The 19,167-nt window shown below is 41.2% G+C and overlaps 3 protein-coding genes across 3 annotated transcripts; 2 read left to right on the top strand and 1 right to left on the bottom strand.

The window, feature by feature from the left end:
- Positions 1 to 4,923: 4,923 nt before the first annotated feature.
- LOC310830750 (vomeronasal type-2 receptor 26-like) lies at positions 4,924 to 8,835 on the bottom strand (the record flags this gene model as incomplete). Its single annotated transcript, XM_083710590.1, has 5 exons — positions 4,924 to 5,825; positions 6,272 to 6,398; positions 6,877 to 7,104; positions 8,014 to 8,297; positions 8,640 to 8,835. The coding sequence occupies 5 exons, from the start codon at positions 8,833 to 8,835 to the stop codon at positions 4,924 to 4,926; spliced, it is 1,737 nt and encodes a 578-aa protein (XP_083566716.1).
- A 4,538-nt stretch (positions 8,836 to 13,373) lies between these two features.
- On the top strand, positions 13,374 to 14,303 carry LOC310828963 (olfactory receptor 10G7-like; the record flags this gene model as incomplete). Its single annotated transcript, XM_083707084.1, has 1 exon — positions 13,374 to 14,303. One exon carries the CDS (start codon positions 13,374 to 13,376, stop codon positions 14,301 to 14,303), a length of 930 nt encoding a protein of 309 aa, XP_083563210.1.
- Positions 14,304 to 16,846: 2,543 nt separating this feature from the next.
- Positions 16,847 to 17,857, top strand: LOC310828964 (olfactory receptor 10G4-like; the record flags this gene model as incomplete). The annotated part of the gene is made up of 1 exon (XM_083707085.1): positions 16,847 to 17,857. One exon carries the CDS (start codon positions 16,847 to 16,849, stop codon positions 17,771 to 17,773), a length of 927 nt encoding a protein of 308 aa, XP_083563211.1. The 3' UTR covers positions 17,774 to 17,857.
- Positions 17,858 to 19,167: the final 1,310 nt, after the last annotated feature.

Below are 19,167 nucleotides of genomic sequence, written 5' to 3'. Positions count from 1 at the left end.
GTTGGTGAGAAGCAGAAGTAGAACCAACATCTTGATGGCAAATGTCCTTCTCTGCATAGACACTCCTGTTTCTCACTACAATATTATTGCTGTCCTCCACCTGATTTGAACAAGAGAAATTGGGTGGTTGTTCACTCTGTCAATTTGGCAGTGTAAGGGACATGTATCCACCTATTGTTAACTTAAACACTGTCACAACAGAATGCCTTGGATACAGTGATTTGATATGAAAGAGGGAAACCGAAAACTGAGAGGTAACAAAGTCCAGCCTCTCTCTCCTCTTTTACCATAAGCTGTCTATGAAAAACTGGGGAACTAATAATCATTTCAGACTTGCATGTTGCGTGTTTTCCACTCTGACATCTCGAGCTTTAGCTTGTGGAATTGATTATAGTAATTCTAATAATTACAGGGGAGAGAATCCCTTTTGTAGTGCTTTTGGAGTCTATGGCGCATCAGCAGTCGGGGAACTGCCAAATTAATTATATTTGTGATGTTTCAGAATAATAGGTTAGGATTGTACCTAGAAGGTCATCCAGTTCCTACCCTGTCAATGCAGAATACCCACAAGTATTCGTTATTTTTTAAAATCCACTGATAAGCAGGAAACAACACTCTTCATAAAATTCCTCTATCAAGTATTTTTTTTAGAGTTTCTGAGTGTCAGAAGTACATTGAAGGAAACTAGGGAAGATACCATTAGCAGTTTGGGAGAAAAGCTGATAACCAACTACAGCGAGAAGTCATCCTTGAGCGTATATGCCAACAATTTTGAATAATTGTAATACAATTGGCAGATAGCGATGTGGAAGTACCTATTTGTTTTTACTTTCTTTGTTTTTCCTCCTTTTTATCTTTTTGCATTGTTTTGTTTGTTCTTTCTGTTTCTTTCTTTCTCTCTCCTTGTTTTATTTTTGCATTGTTATCATTCAGATTTGGAAACATTTATAAGAAGCTTTGGAAGTAAGAAAACAATTCACTCTGAAACTTACTTACAGGTGGTACCTAACACCATGGAAACTATGCCCAGGAACCTCACCAAAATGCTGGAGAGGATACACTCCACAGGCACATACCTCCACATGTGATGGGAATGTCCTAAAATCCAACTCTTCTGGACCTCGATCATACAAGAAATATGCAAAATAACTAAGCAATATTAGAAGTCACTCCAGAACTGGCCCTACTAAACATCTTCCAAGACAATAATGCCCACTCACAACACAAAGAGCTTATAACCCACCTACTCTCAGTAGCCAGAAGCATCATAGCCTGACACTGGAAAGACTTCTCAGGAGTAAGCGTAGATCAATGGTAGCAAATAGTATGGGGAACAGCCTTACGGGAAAACCAACCAATAAACTGAAACTGACAAGGGGACAAACAGAAGATGATGCCTTCACTCCTGTATGGTTAACCTTGATCATGTAGCCCAACAAGGCAACAACAAGAACCTGCCAACAGCATATGAATCAGTCTGGCTAACCTGATCCAAACACACACACACACCAATCACACATGAAAATAAATTTCACTATATCCAGTCAAAGACAACCAGCCACCCCCTTAGCCACCCCAACCTCTTTCACCCGACCCCACCCCACTCACCATCCCCCCTTTTCTTCCTAATGTAGTCCTAACATCTCAACAAATGAAACTGATCTATAGAAAATGTAACTTGAAAAAAGAGACATTGCATATAGTTTATTAAACCAAGAAAAAATAATAAAAATATATCTTTCTTTTTTTAAAAAAATGCTTGGGAGGTAGGGAAGGAAGCAAGAGGGTCCCTGGATGAAAGGCGTGGCAGAAAGTGTCTCCCGGGGGAGAGACTGGGAGAAGAAGTAGGGTCTCAGGGGGGAGATGGGAAGGTCTACTTCTCTGTGTGTGAATAAATGAGTAGATATATATGATATAAATATGATAAAGGGCCCATCTCTCTCTTTCTCTCCTTATTTTGGGGTTTTTCTCTTTTTATTCACCTTGTTCTGTAGACTAGGCAGATTTTTATTGCATTCCATGTTGAAATTTTTCAATAGGATAGAATTGAATTTATTATCGTCCCAGACCAGAGTCACATACTGTATTAAACAAATCAGAAACACAATAAAATTAAGTTTAAATTAACAATCAATATAACGATAAACAATACAGTTATGACAGCAGTTAAAATATAGTTTAAGTCTTAATCTCTACAGTATTATCTATAATTTGCTTCTAAGGCCTTAGTCTTTATAATACACAGCTTGTTCCCTAGGTTTTATGGCAACCACGCAAAATTTGACCACCTTTAACATGATCTCTGGATCCTTGTCCTCTATCAGAGATTTTAAACATTGAGGTTGGGGCCCACTTGGAATTTTCTGTATAACAGGGGTGATAAAAACTGAGCGTATATCCCTGTAAAAACAGCATCGTAGCAGGGCATAAGAGATGGTTTTCACCACTAATGCGCCGCAGGGGCAAACTCGTTATAAAAATTATACATATAAGAACTTCAGATTGGCAAAGCCAAGTGTATGCACTTGTTTGAGTGGTAGTGCACTAAGGCATATGGTAAATAGGAACAGTTTGAACAAGTAAACCTAAAACCGAATGAAAATAGTAAAACACGTCCTGCTAAATAGCATCTAGATGTGTTCACTACTGAGGACAAAGCTTTAAAATGAAGCAATTTCAAATCCAAATAGACCAAGGTCAGTAAGAACGTCCAGCCCTCACAAACTTCATCTTCATCTGTTCTTGGAGTCTCCTATTTTTACTTCATGTTGTTCTTCATTAGCTTTCCAAGGATCACTGCAGATGGTGACAGCAGTCACGAAATTAAAAGACGCCTGCTCCTTGGGAGAAAGGCGATGGCAAACCTGGATAGCATCTTAAAAAGCAGAGACATCACCTTGCCGACAAAAGTCTGTATAGTTAAAGCCATGGTTTTCCCAGTAGTGATGTATGGAAGTGAGAGCTGGACCATAAAGAAGGCTGATCGCCGAAGAATTGATGCTTTTGAATTATGGTGCTGGAGGAGACTCTTGAGAGTCCCATGGACTGCAAGAAGATCAAACCTATCCATTCTGAAGTAAATCAGCCCTGAGTACTCACTGGAAGGACAGATCGTGAAGCTGAGGCTCCAATACTTTGGGCACCTCATAAGAAGAGAAGACTCCCTGGAAAAGAACCTGATGTTGGGAAAGATTGAGGGCACAAGAAGAAGGGGAGAACAGAGGATGAGATGGTTGGACAGTGTTCTCAAAGCTACAAACATGAGTCTGACCAAACTGTGGGAGGCAGTGGAAGACAGGAGTGCCTGGCATGCTCTGGTCCATGGGGTCACGAAGAGTCGGACACGACTAAACGACTAAACAACAACAACAAAGCCTTCCAAGACAAACACATAGTCTCTGAAAAACCTTGGCTGACAGCTTTACTTGCATACATTATAGAATCATAGAATCATAGAGTTGGAAGAGACCACAAGGGCCATCGAGTCCAACCCCCTGCCAAGCAGGAAACACCATCAGAGCACTCCTGACATATGGTTGTCAAGCCTCTGCTTAAAGACCTCCAAAGAAGGAGACTCCACCACACTCCTTGGCAGCAAATTCCACTGTCGAACAGCTCTTACTGTCAGGAAGTTCTTCCTAATGTTTAGGTGGAATCTTTTTTCTTGTAGTTTGGAACCATTGCTCCGTGTCCGCTTCTCTGGAGCAGCAGAAAACAACCTTTCTCCCTCCTCTATGTGACATCCTTCCACTTCTTAGCCAATCTTCTTAGCACAGTAGAACTCTGTTTAGATTCCCATTACCCAAAATCTGAAGTTTCTTTTTTGAAATTTTGTCCTTTCTGTGAATATCCCTGTGCAGCTGCTAAAAAGAGTTTCAAGGGAAATGTGGTCATTATTCCAAAAGCAAAATCAATTGCCATGCTATTGTATCCACATGTGAATACAGCAGATTTCCATGAGCACACAAGGGAAGGACCATAGTTTAGTAACATATTCTTTTTATTGAATGAACCCAGTTCACACAGTTGGCAGTCACTTACTAGATCAGTGTTTCCCAACCTTGGGCCTCCAGCTGTTTTTGAACTACAATTCCCATCATCCCTGACCGCTGGTCTTGCTAGCTAGGGATGATGGGAGTTGTAGGCCAAAAACATCTGGAGGCCCAAGGTTGGGAAACACTGTACTAGATCACTATTCTATGTCAGTCTTTGGGGTCTTTGGTTCTCATTACATGTGAAACCATATACAGGTAGCTATTGTGCAAGATGGGGTTCACAAAAGGTCAGGGAGGTGGCATGGATATGGAGTGAAGGAGGAAACAGGGGTGAAAAGCAATCAAGGGCCCCCCAAACAGTCCAGGCCACACTTGATGAAGCCGGGGACCTCTGGCATGATCTCAGATCCACTCCGAAGCAATTTAAGAGATGGCCTAATGTCTAATTAGTGTCAAAAACTCTAATTAAACATATGGCTGGAAGCGGAGTAGGAGGATATGAAGTTGAATCTTCTCCAAACTCAGGATTGGGGAAGGGGTCCATTTCCACAGGGTTCTCTTTTGCAAAAAAATTATTTGTGGAGAAACTGAATGTAGTTGAGGATATCTGCCCCGAGGCAACTGTTGAGTGAAGGCAAGGAATCTGTGGAGTGGGGTATCAGGTAGGAAGGAGAATCAGGCACTCAATCTCCTACATTATCCTGGGAATACACACTTTGCAGCTTCCAATGGTCTCCCCAAATTTGTTCAGGAAAGGCACAGAGCCTCATGAGCAGAAATGTGGGCACCCATGGGGATGAAGGAAAAGAGTAGAAAGGCAAAGTAAATTTTCTGGTAAAGTCTTGGTGGGGAAACGACAGGGAAAGTGATTCCTGCCAGAAAGTCCATTTAGCCTAAGAACCAACAGAGCCACAAATTCATCTGTCATTTAAACCTTTCTTTGTGTTAGCTGCTCTTTGTTGTTCAGGTCTGGCCTCACCACAATAATGTAGCATTTAGGGGAAAAAATGCAACCCAGCAACCCAGCACCAGAAGCAAAGATGGAGAAGATCTCCACAGCCACCATGTATTTTCCTCTGGTGCTCAGGTAGGTTGGAATGAAGGAGAGCCAAACACTGCAGAAGACCAGCATGCTGAAGGTGATGAACTTGGCTTCGTTGAAAGTGTCAGGCAACTTCCTGGCTAGGAAGGCCACTGTGAAGCTGAAAGTGGCCAGGAATCCCATGTAGCCCAAAACACAATAGAACATGGAGACTGACCCTTCATTACATAGAAATATGATTTCTTCAGGCATTGAGTGCATGTCCACATCTGGGAATGGGGGAGAGGTTGCCAGCCAGAGAACACAGATCCCTACTTGAACAATGGAGCAGGAAAAGACAATGGAATAAGCCAGTTCTTTGCCTACCCATTTCCTCATATTGGATCCTGGTTTGGTAGCCATGAAAGCCAAAACCACCAATATGGTTTTGGCTAAGATGCTGGAGAGGGCCACAGAGAAGACAATGCCAAAAGCTTTTTGCCGGAGAAAGCAAGTCACCATATTAGGTTTTCCAATAAACAGCAAAGAAGAGAGGAAACACAAGAGGAGGGAGATAAGGAGACCATAGGTGAGGCTTCTGTTGTTGGCTTTGACTATGGCTGTATTGCGATGCTTAATGAAGATGCCAAGCACCAGAATTGTGATCAGAGAGAATAAAAGTGCAGAGGATGTTGAAACAATGGCCAAGGTTTCATCAAAGGCTAGGAAGTTTGGAATCTTAGGAATGCATAGATCCTGGCTGCTCTTTGGAAATTGATCTGCTGGGCAACTGACACATGTTTCCATGTCTGAAAACAAACAAAGAATGCATAACAATTTCAAGCATCCAATACTATTCTTAAGGATTTCCTCATTGAAATTTTAGGACAGTGCTTTCTATCTCAAAATGTTTAAGAACTTCTGTATGAAATCTGGAATTTTCTACATGGGTGACATTTTTTTTACTAGTCCCTTTCCTTTTTTGTTGTAACGACTTGTAGTGCATAGCAAAATGAAAAATACATTACTGCAGAAATCTTTGGAGCCCAGAAAGGCAAGATTAATGGGACTTTCAACCTTTTGTCAAACAACCTAAGTCTAACAGGAGAAAATTGATACTAACTCTAAACAATGAGAACAACACATCTATTTAAGTTACGCCTTCCCTCCTCCATCAGTTTAATGACAACAAGGTTGCCAAAGAGTTCAGAGCTTATTAAAATAAATTGGTATATCCTAAAATGACATCTCCCACCTTTCTCATTTGAGATCATTCCTTCTGGACATGGATCACAATCATAACAGCAAAACTTCCTTCCTTCCTTCTTTTTCTTTCCGTATCCAGGATGGCAGTTGTCATTACATATAGAAAGAGGTGGCACCTATTCAAAGATATAGGAAGAATTTAATATGAAAACAAGGTTTGGATGAATTATTTCTGTTACTTCTTGTATGGTCATTTGAGAAACTAGTACTAGGAAACCACCCCACGGCTGTGGGGTTGTAGTGTCCCAATATGGTACATTCTGTTTCCTGTGCTATTTATTATATCAATGAAATTGTTAGGAATAATATCCTAGAATCTGGCTCATGGTAACATCTGGATGCTGATGATGTGAAGTTCTACCTTTCCATTCCATTGGAATGAGAGGAGGTGGTGAAGGGACTGGACAGGTGTCTGAAGACAGTGATGGATGGGATGGGGGCCAAATCTTTATAGCAGAGAAATGCTTTTGATGGGTGGTTCCTATATTTGACCTCTGCAGCAAGAGCTTCTTTAGTCTGGTATACTCCTTGATTCTATCTCATCACTGGAGTCTTAATTATGGAATTTCATGGCCTGTGCAGTTATTTCTGTACCTCAGCGAAGTCTCTGTGCCATTTGATTCTGTCCTCATTAATGGTGAACTCTTTGCCGGGAGGGGCCTGAGGGTCCCACCTTCCTACTTTGACTCTGATGTACGATCTATTTGGGAATGTGACCAAGTTTGTAATATCCAAGCCAGCTGCCAACTCTCCGTATTCATTGAATTGAATTTCATCTCCAGCACTGCTGTTGAACGAGATTCTCTGCAGGAATGAGTGTAGCTAGGTGGAAAGAGAATCAAAAGGTCAATACAGCATTCTAATAGTCTGATTATGATTGTTGAAGAGCTTTCCTAGTTGGTATTAAATCCGTTTCCTCTAAGAGTTAAACACTTTAGTTTACAATGGACAGCACCCTTGTTTCAATTCCCCATACGGGAAGACTAGGAAAACACGAATCAGTGTAAATTCAACAGTTGACAGAATTCCATAAATAAATGTGAAAGAGTTAAGTATATAGACTAGCTTGCTTAGGACCTGCCATTGTAAAGATTCAAGAAAGGGAAGGAATTTGAGAAATCAAGTAAGAGCTCATGCTCTCATGTTCATGTTCTCAAACATGATGTTCCCTGATCATAGGAATGGAACATGAGAACCTCTGACTGGACCTTTCATTAGTTTCTGCTGTCAAGATGTATGAGAAGGAGAAGGGTGTGACTGTGGTCTCACTGAATGCAAAGCTCCACAATTGTGCCCTGTGCAACAGGCAAAGTGCTCTTCTGGCTATCTCTCAAACTCTTTGGTTCTTGTAGCATCTGAAGCATCATTCAGTGAGGGAGAGGAGGGGGAGAAGGAAGATGAAGAGCCACATTTGTCCCTCGCCAGAAAGTACAGCAATTCTTAAGATGTTTTTTTAAAAATTGGTTTTCTAGAGGTTATTCTGGCTGTAAATGATTTTGCTTGTATGTGGAACTGCCCCCTGTAAAATGTGAGTAAGTTTGTTGCTTATGAAAGTCTGTGCCATCTAAAATCTGTTTACTATCATTATAGGAAATTTACTATCATTATAGGAAATATTCGAATACTCTTTCTAATTTCTCAAGTCCTTTTCTGTTATTTCTTTACTGATAATTAAATGCTTACTCACATAATGGATCAATGAAGTGAATGCTTTGTAAGAGAGAATGTTACCTGCCAAGGTTCTACATATTGAGGAGAGAGTTTCTCCTTAGCATCTCTACTCTTGTGGATCGCTCCAGCCAATCGCTTGCTATTTAAGGCATGTGCCAAAGCATAGACAGCGTTATAGATACTATAGCTGTGGCCAGTCATGCTCATTTCAAAAAATGGTGCAGGGAGGCTCTCCAACATTTCTTCTCCAGTACACATGTGATCATCGAATATTGAGAGAGTGGAATTTGGAAATGAACAACTGAATGCATCTTCCCAGAAATCTTGGATAAAACCATCTGTCTCTGTCCAATAAGGACGTATACTCTGAAGAAAGTCTTTAAAGTTGTGAATTTCCTTGGAGTGAATGGCAAAGGATATAGCACCATGGAGCACTTGTATATTAACATTTAATTTTTTTTGAAGGCTATATAATATGAAATCAAGTTGGGCTGTTGTGATCCATACTTTTCCTTCACGTGACTTCTTTTGAGGAAATAGTAGTGGAGTGAACTCCATTATGTTTAAAGCACTTGACAACCATATATTAAATCTACTTTCTCCATATACAAGAACTGCACTGGCTTTGCTGGTTTTGAAAGTTGGTAACAAAATCCTTGAGTCATACAGCATTTTTAGTAAGTTACCATTATAATGCAGATTGAGTTCAACTCTTTCTGTGAATGCTGAACAGATTCCATTCTTGAAAAACATGGGTTCAATTGTCTGTAAGAAATGTTCGCCAGCTTCATCAGCTGTAGTCATGAGCCCAACCCATTTCCATCCAAAATGCAGAAGTAACTGGATTATTCCCTGATACTGAAGGTCTTCATTGGGGACCATGCGGTAGAAAGAAGGGATCTTGGTTTGATCATTTATGCCTTGTTCAAATGAACCATATGAAATCTAGAGAAGGGAAAAGACAACCATACCCAAGTGCAAAAAAATACTCATGTTAATCAAATTTCTTTGAATATCAATAGAAAACCTCTGAAACCCTACTGTACAAAGTTTGGGGACAGCACCAACCTCAATTTGCATAGATAACAAAGACAATCTTGCTCAATGTTTTCTGCATTTATTATTATTATTATTATTATTATTATTATTATTATTATTATTATTATTGTATTGTCAGATCTTCATACTTGTACACATTGATTATCTCCAAGAACAGGGGAGCATTTATCACGGCTCATGTTAATATACTGCTAGGTGGATGAATCAACAAACTCCAAGGTGGAGGTGGAGCAATAGAAATTGTTGATCGTGCTCTTTTGCTCTCTAACCTTTATAGCGATTGAGAGGTTGATTCTCTATCTACTTATAACTCTCTCAGGAAGATATCTTGGGGAATCTTGAAGATCTCCATTCGATTGTATATGTTATTCTTCTCTGAGCAGAATCAACCACATCATATAAAATATCAGTTAAATACAGAAATGCCATACCAAACACTTTCAGCCAAGGTTAAAACAACAAAGAATGAAATCCAACAATGCAGGAGAACAGCCCAAAACTGACACCACTATATAACTCTGCCGAAGGCCAAATGCTGGAACAATAACAATAAACAGTGTTTTCAATTAGCTTCTGAAAATTAATAATGCTGAATAACATCCTAGTTCCCTAGGAATGGAATATCTTGATTTTTAATTGGAGGAACTTTATTACTTAACGTCTTGTGAATTATTTATGCATTTGTCTTTTTAATTTTTATTATTAAAGATATTCCTCATTTACAAAAGAGCATGCATTGTCTCTTTCTTCATGTTGTGTTTTCTATAGATCAGTTACATTTGTTGTGAGACATTGGTGTTATATGCAGTATAGGACTGGGAAGAAAATAGGCAGGGAGAGGAGAGAGGGTGTGAGGTGGTCAACCTTATGTTCTTTTACTTAGTGTATGCGTGGGGTTTTTATTTCAGTGAATATGGCATGAATAGTTTTTTTCTTTTCTGTTCAAAACCCATATTCTACCTGTGGAATCTTGAAAAGACCTAAGACGTTTGCCATGCACCAGGAGGTATCAGAGCTAAGTCCCCCAATGACTCCTATGACATTTTTCTGGATGCCACACCTGTAGTTGGGAACAAAGTGACGTGATTTAAAGAGCAGGTCCAGAGTGTTTCGGTAGGTCATCTTTGAATCATAATAGCTATCATAGATGTGGAACCCGAGAGAGACATTGGGCAACATCCTGGGATTCTCATTGATCTCATCAACAGCAAACACCAAGGCCAGGATTTGCTGGTAGAACTTTGTCATCGCTCTGCAAATGAATTGAGTTACTTTTTAGTGGGGAAATTACAGAGTGCGCATAATCTAGATATGAGAGATTCACTTGCCTTTCTGTAAAGAGAGGACACAACCAGAAAGGTTTATACATTTTTTAGACAACACAGTCGTACCTCATGTTCCATTTGCTTCATGATACGTTTTTTCAGGTTGTGTCTCGTGGCGACCTGGAAGTACCGGAAAGGGTTACTTCTGGGTTTCACCGTTCGCACATACACACAAGCGCCAAATTGTGCCGTGCACCTGCGCAGATACGGCGCTTCAGGTTGCAGGCTTTTCATGTTGCAAACGGGCCTCCAGAACGGATCCTGTTCGCAACCAGAGGTACCACGGTAGTATTATACCGCTGTTTCAGAAGAATATACTAAAGTGCCTGTGTGCCTGGAGATTTCTAAAAAACAAAGTTCTAAAGCTTTCCTTCCAAATCAATCCAAGTTATTTTAAGTCTGATACAACATATAAGGGATAAAAAAAAATATACAAAAAAATACTGGTTACTCACATTGGCTTATAAATGAAGGCTTGGGAAGGGTGTATATCGAAGGATAAATTGGGGACTATATAACAGATAAGACATGCCATTGCACCAATGACCAGGTCACCTGGCTCATACCACTCGTGTGGAACATGAACAGGATGGTTTGTTGCGCATTTAACACTTTGTCCTTGGGACACCATATTGGGGAGCAGGAGAAGCAGCAGGAGCAACATCCTGATGGCAAATTCCCTTGTCTGCATGGACTCCCCTGCTTCTCTCGACAGTATTATTCCTCTCCTCCACCTGATCTGAACAAGACAAATTGGGTGGCAGCTGACTCTGTCAATTTGGCACTGTAATGGGCACGCATTCACCTTATTGTCAACTTAAAGACTGTCACAACAGAAATCCTCGGAAGCCAAACAAGATACAGTGATTTGATATGAAAGGGGGAAACTCATAACTGATAGGTAACAAAGCCCAGCCTCTCTCTCCTCCCTTACCATAGCTGCCTATGAAGCACTGGGGAGCTTATAATCATTTCAGACTTGCCTGTTGATCCTTTTTCCACTCTGACTTCTGGAGCCTTGGCCAGGTGAATTGATTATTGTAATTTTAATAATTACAGGGGAGGATATCAATTGTGCAGTGCCTTTGGAGTCTATGACGTATAAGCAGTAGGCAGTGTTTTTTTCTTTTTCTTTTTCTGATGGTACTCAAGGTTATGTAGTACCAGCACCTGTTTTCCTGGGTGAAAAGCACTGGTTAAAAATGTGGCACTTAGTGTAACAACTTCATGATGAGTACTGGCACTGTTTTTCTAGAAGAAAAGCACTGGCAGAAGGGGAACTGCCAATCTAATCATATTTGTTGCACTATAGAATCTTAGATAAGGAATGAACCTACAGTCCACTCCCTATGAACCCCCACTTATTGCAACATTAATCCTGTCCCTTGCTTAGGAAATAGCAAGGGAAATAAATCAATATATTTTATGAACACATGTTTGCCTGTGTCTCAGCACCTTCACTCTTAGGGGAATTATTTGGTTGTCTCCCTGGGGTTACAGAATGTTTATAAAATGTTTTTCTCTTTCCATCCTGCCCATATTCAAGATGCAGAACAGGAGAGTCTTCATAAATTCCTTCATGACAATAAAGCAATCAGCTGCAATGGATTAAAATGTAGAATGGACTTTCAAAGGCCTTGATATCAGATGTACCCATGGTTGAATTTCTGTAGCCCTTTGGAGGAAAGGTAGCTTGGATGACTCTTCAACATATTTGTTTTGTTTTGTTTTGTTTTGTTTTGTTTTGTTTTGTTTTACTCTAACAAACTGAGTATTGTAAATCAGATTCAAGTTTGTTTTTGCATTAACATAGGGGTGCAAAACTAATGTTCAGAGATAGTTTGAAAGGGATTTTAAGCATAAGATAAAGGTAAAGGGACCCCTGACCATTAGGTCCAGTCATGGCCGACTCTGGGGTTGCGGTGCTCATCTCGCTTTATTAGCCGAGGGAGCCGGTGTACAGTTTCCGGGTCATGTGGCCAGCATGACTAAGCCGCTTCTGGTGAACCAGAGCAGCGCACGGAAACGCCGTTTACCTTCCCGCTGGAGCAGTACCTATGCACCTATTGCTTCTGTGACAATGCTGGGGAATTCTATTGCCGGAGCCTTCACTCAAATCTGGATTTACTTGCAAAAAAATAGCTGGGACTCATGTGAACACATGATGCTGCCTTCTACTGAGTCAGAAGCACATTGATCCATCTAGCCCAGAATGATCGACTCTGAGGCCCCATCTGCACAGAGGGGTTTAACACTCAATCCCAGAAAACTCTGGGAATTGTAGCTCTGTGAGAGGAACAAGGGTCTCCTAACAACTCTCAGCACCTTTAGCAAAAACCCATCGCAGTTTCCCTCAGTATAAACATATCTGCAATGTTTTGGGGGGAACAAACCAAAATTGCTGGGGGACCCCCCCCCCGGGTGATTTTTAGCTTTTGGAGCTGTTCCCGCTGCTTTTTCCATCACGCTTTCCCAGACATTTCCCCAATTCTGCAAAAATCCCTCCTTGCACCATTTTTACACCCGAAAACTAGGACATGTCAGGAATTTTTCTGATGTACGGAGAATCTAACCTCATTGCAAAATTCAGAGAAGTGAGACTTTTGAATGAATGGCTGCATTTTGGTTTGTGAGTTGTGCTGGGAAATGTAAATTAGGTAGGTTTGCCTTCAGATGTGAACTGAACCAAATTTTCCTCCATTCCTAGAAGTAGCCTGTGCTCAATTTGCCAGCACCTCTACTATCACCAAACACCCAATCCACTTCCATCCTCATGCCTGCCTCCACCCCATCTCATCCATCGAATGTATATCCAATATTTCTGCTTATTAAATCCTGCTCATTGTGTTCTGTCCAGTGCCCAGTAAAGGGATTACATAGTGATGTGTATTTAACATTTCTTTCTCCGTTTTTTCTAATGGCAGCTGTGGGGGAAGAGAAGAATTTCTGCTTTTGTTTGATCTTCTTGCTTCGGTGCTATACCTTCTTACTTAGGTGCTATACCTTCTTACTTATCTGGAACACAACCACGATTAGATGAAGAAACCCAACCTGACTGTGGGGATTCAGTTCACTCTCTCTGGGTTTTCTGATGTTCTGGAGCTCCAGCTCCTCTTTTTCCTGCTCTTCCTTTTCATCTATATGTTGACTCTTCTCGGAAACATCCTCATATTCCTCACCATCTGGTTCAGCCCTGTGCTCCATTCCCCCATGTACTATTTTCTTGGCGAGCTTTCCATCCTGGATGTGCTTTATTCCAGCACCACCGTGCCCAAGATGCTGACCAGCTTCCTGGCTGGTTCCCAAGCCATTTCCTTTGAGGGCTGTGTGGCTCAGCTCTATGCTTTCCACTTCTTTGGAGGCACCGAGTGTTTCCTGCTCACTGTCATGGCATATGACCGCTATGTGGCCATCTGTGACCCTCTCCGCTACTCTGGGATTATGAGCAACGTGTCTTGCATCAGACTGGTGACTGCAACCTGCCTGGTGGGGGCACTTCATTCGACTCTTCAGACTGTGCTCACGTTTCGCCTCCCTTACTGTGGGCCTTACAAACTTGACCACTATTTCTGTGATGTCCCACCCTTACTGAAGGTAGCCTGTGCAGAAACCTCTCTGAATGAGACCGTGGTCACAGTGAACATTGGTGTTGTGGCACTGAGCAGCTTTGCTTTGATCCTTGGTTCTTATATCCGCATTGCCACCACAATTCTCAAGATGCGCTCCGAGGAAGGGAAGAGGAAGGCCTTCTCCACCTGCGCATCTCACCTCACTGTAGTCCTCCTCCTTTATGGCCCTTGCATATTCATTTACATGCAGCCATCCACCAACCACTCTGCCCTGAACATTGTGGCCCTCTTTTACACATCTGTGACACCTGCCCTGAACCCCATCATCTACACCTTGAGAAATGAAGAAATCAAGAAGATGGTGAAGAAACTGGCATTCAGGAAGGTGTTTTCTTGAAGGACAGCAATGCAGCTTCTGTAGATAGAAGCACCATGAGTTGGGATTAATTGTACCTCTATGAATTGTAGCCACTGCTAGTCTTGCTCAGAGTAGAACCTCTCAATGCCAGTTGCTGGGAATCACAAGTGTGGAGAGTTGCTGTTGAGCACAGATCTTCCTGTGGGTTATTGGTTTGCCACTGTGAGAACAGGATGTTGGGCTAGTTGGGCCTTGGGCATGATCCAGTAGTGGTCTTCTGATGTTATGTTCTTAATGGACATGATTATATTTGCTCCAATATTTTTGATGGGTCTATTCTGAGCATAACTTTGTTAGATACAATCCTATGTCTATTTGTGGGGGATAGTTGTGCCATGAATTCTACTCATATTGATCCAGAGCAGAACTCCAATGTATAGTTAGCAGAGTAAAACCTTAGTTGCAGGATTCCCCAAAAATAGACCAGAGACAATTAATATTTCATTCAGCAGAGCTTTATGGCTACTGAAGGCAAATGAGCATAATAGTCACAAATCCTCCAGACAAACCTCCAGAACGAATTAAGTTCTTAACCCGAGGTACCACTGTACATTCAGGATTGGCACTGTCCGTAAGAAATCCAGTTGCAGCAGACTTAACTTAAACTTACAGTAACTTATAATAAGACTGAAACCTTGACACTAAGCATACTATATACAGAACACCATACCAGAAGGAAAGAGAGATAGAAAGGTGAAACCCAGGCTCCTTCTGGCCTTATTATTATAGTCAGCATGACCTTGACAAAAAGAGATAACAGAACCATTTTAAGACAGCCGTACTCAGCTTCTCTGAAGGAATAACCCAAACATCAGGAACCAACATTTCTTTTTCTCTCCCCCCCTCTTTATTTTTTCTTCTTTTTTCTTTTCTTCGTTTCTTCTCTATTGTTCCTTTTTTCATATATATGTGCTTATTTGAAATATATATGTATGTATGTATTTGTAACATTTTGCTTATATTTTGTAACAATTATGTTAAACAAACAATAAAATTATCCCAAAAATAGAAAATGCAAAAAAAACCCACCACTTTATTTTTCTGTTATTAAACCTGTTCTCATTCTAAAATGTTATTTGTTGTATTTTATGGCCAAATGTAGTAAGACCAGGTGTCTGATGAAATTAGAAGTCCTTTGGAGAGATAAAATACTGCATGGAAACAAACACAACATTCCTTACATTGAAAACTCTCATTTCTCACTAGTAGTTATTATTCTGCAGGAATGATGCAAACACCAGTAATTGCTCATTAAACTTGGTGTGTAGATCCTTTAAGGTACTTTTCCTTGGAGTCACCAAACTGATGTCAAAATATGCTTGGGGAGAATTCTCGTCTCCCATGATGAATAAGAACCAGAGATAAGGTGAGAAGAGGGTTCATAATTCCCCCAGCTGGTGTACTCAAACCAACCTTGAAATGTGGCTGAGGAAGACATTTGTTTTGCCCTTGTACATTCTAGAGCTTCTTGTTCAAGTGTCTTGCGACTTCTGAAGAAGATGCAAACACTGGCTCCTTCTCAAGGCGGCTAAGGAAGCTCCATGGGTCATTGACTTGGATCACCCCTCTCTAAAAATACAGGGAGTTCTATTTGTCAGAGTATTTGCAAGATGCAGGAATATTGTGCACGTGAATACAACTAATCTGACATTCAGTTTTACCAACAGTTCAAATCCTTCCAACTGGAAATTTCCATAGTTGAGGGACTCATGTTCTTGTAGATCACATATTGACTTTGATGCAAGAGTCATTGTCTGGAGACATCCTAGAGCTCTTATAAAGACAGGGAGATACAACTATGTTCTGCATTTGAAGGTCGATGCAACTGATTTTTGCCGGCTTATTTGTGGTTCAGGTAAGTTCAAATACTGCCGATTGAAAAGGTCCATAGTTAAGAATCGATGTTCTCATAGCTCAGTATGACTTCAAGAGGGCTATCTCCTTAACCCAGATATTTCAGGATGAGAACACACCTGATCTGCATATTGCTCCTAATTTGATTAGGGAGACGATGCTGTGGGAAGTGGCTGTTGGAAGAACAGAGAAGCAAACCTGCCTAGTTTCAGCTTCCTGAAATAAAAAGTGAAGGAAAACACAGCTATCCATCAAAATTGGCAATTCTCTGTATTTCATAATGCTGCTCTCTAACCAAATGCTGTGTACAAAAATGCACATATTAGGTGGAAGAGTGCATAGAAATACATATATTAGTGAAATCAATATACAGAATGCATTATGTTAGGCAAAATTATTTGCCAAAATGTATCTATTAGCCAAAATTGCATGTAGAATTCTGACTATATTGGGAGAAATGCTGGTGAATTTCCATGAGGATTTTTTAAAAATGTAAATTGATGTGGAAATGTGGCAAACTGATTGGAAAAAATGAAATGGAGATAAATCAAAATGGACTGATTAGTTTCTCCTCCTCCTCCTCCTCCTCTTTCCCTCCTCAAAATTCTCATTTTCTTCCCACATTCAGGTGTGTGCCATTAACAACCACAACAATCAATTGAAGGTAGATGGAGAAAGACAACTTCACTCTTGTGATTAAATTCACTCTCCTGGGTTTCTCTGAAGTCCAGGGTCTTCAGATCTTTTTCACTCTCTTTCTTGCCATTTACCTCTTGACGTTGCTCGGGAATGCCGTCATACTCTTCACAATCCACCTCAGTCCTCAGCTCCACTCCCCTATGTACTACTTCCTGTCTGAACTGTCCCTCCTAGATGTGTGTTACTCCACTACCACCGTTCCGAAGATGATGGCTGGCTTCATCAATGGCTCTCAAAGCATCTCTTACCAGAGCTGTGTGGCTCAGCTTTACTTCTTCCACTTCTGTGGGGGCACAGAGGGCTTTCTCCTCACTGTCATGGCCTTTGATCGTTATGTGGCCATATGCAACCCCCTTCGCTACTCTTCCATTATGAGCAAGATGGTTTGTGCCCAGTTCATGGCTGGAACGTGCCTCGTCGGAACCATCCATTCCACTATTCAGACCGTCCTCACTTTCCGTCTCCCTTACTGTGGCCCTTATGAGCTTGAGCACTACTTCTGTGATGTCCCACCTTTGCTCAAAGTGGCCTGTGCTGACACATCAATAAACAAAGTTGTCATCATGATCAATGTTGGCGTGGTTGCCCTCTGTTGCTTCATCTTGATCGCAGGCTCCTATGCACATATTGTTGCCACCATACTGAAGATGCGCTCGGAGGAAGGAAAGAGAAAAGCTTTCTCCACCTGCACAGCCCACCTCATTGTGGTCTTGACTCTCTACGTCCCTTGTGTCCTCATATACTTGCAGCCAGCCACAACCAACTCGGTTCAGAAGGTGATGTCCATTTTCTACACAGCTATCACCCCTGCACTAAACCCCATCATCTATTCCTTGAGAAGTGAAGAAATCAAAAGGGCAATGAAGAAACTTGTATTTAGGAAGGTATCTTCCTGAATGAAAGGGAAGGAATGAAGGAGAGAGTGAGCTTGACAAGTGGTGAGTTCAAGTAAACTGGTCACAATGTAGCCACCAATTGCTGTATCCTCCATCGACTTCTCCAATCCTATTCTAAAAACATCTTTGTTGGTGGCTCCCACCATGTCCTGTGGTAGCAAATTTCGCAGTCTAATGGAGTGTATGGGATGATGAATATCCATTTTCCATCTTGAATCTCTTTGCTTTCAGCTTTGTTCCATGGCCCTGGTTCTAGTACTATGAAAGGGGGAGCAAACTGTTTCTGTCTGGTTCAGTCATAATCTCTTGACCTGACCTACAGTGGTGCCTCGCAAGACGAAATTAATCCGTTCCGCAAGTCTCCTCATCCAGTTTTTTTGTCTTGCAAAGCACAGCTATTAGCGGCTTAGCGGCTATTTACGGCTTAGTGGCTTAGCGGCTATTAACAGCTTAGCGGCTTTAAGAAAAAGAAAACAAACTCACAAGAACTCACAAGACGTTTCGTCTTGCGAAGCAAGCCCATAGGGAAATTTGTCTTGAGGAACGACTCAAAAAACGGAAAACTCTTTCGTCTTGCGCTTTTTTCGTCTTGCGAGGCATTCGTCTTGCGAGGTACCACTGTACTTCATGGGTTGCTGTGAGAATAACAGTGGTGGGATGTTTCATCCCCTCCACCCACCCATCCACCGTTTTTTGTTTTTTTTTGAAACTGAATCTTCCACCTGCCTCTTTCTACACATCCCTGCTTGAACACTGAGGTCTTCAGGGGAGTTACGGTCATTTGTCTCCCATAATTTGGCGGCACAGCTCATATTCATGAAGCATCATGCATTCAATATGGTGGGTTCAATTTTGCGGAAATGAGATGAGACAGGGCCACTCCCTGATGGAACTTCTGGAGACTAGTCGGTAACTTTTTATTTCAGTAAGAATTTAAGGACATTTCTGATTTCATAGCTGGCTTATAATGGAGTTTGTCTCTATTATATTTGTTCGGCTTATTGTACACTGCTTAGAGACAATTGCAGTTAAATTGTATAAATAATAAATAAATAACCTGATTAATCCAATTCTGCATTAAGACATCTAATTGTATCATGGCTGGCCCTGGCACAGTATCATATGTGCTAAAAATCCTGCTCTGCTCTGCTCTGCTCTGCTCACCACCTATCATCTTGCTGCTGTTTATGGGTCTGTTTATAGATTACAGTGGTACCTTGGGTTAAGAATTTAATTCGTTCTGGAGGTCTGTTCTTAACCTGAAACTGTTCTTAACTTGAAGCACTACTTTAGCTAATGGGGTCTCCTGCTGCCACTGTGCCACCACTGCACAATTTCTGTTCTCATCCTGAAGCAAAGTTCTTAACCCGAGGTACTATTTCTGGGTTAGCAGA

Source organism: Podarcis gaigeae (assembly GCF_964106915.1).
Source record: "Podarcis gaigeae genome assembly, chromosome: 13".
NCBI lineage: Eukaryota > Metazoa > Chordata > Lepidosauria > Squamata > Lacertidae > Podarcis > Podarcis gaigeae.
This window is presented reverse-complemented; position numbering and strand designations above follow the sequence as displayed.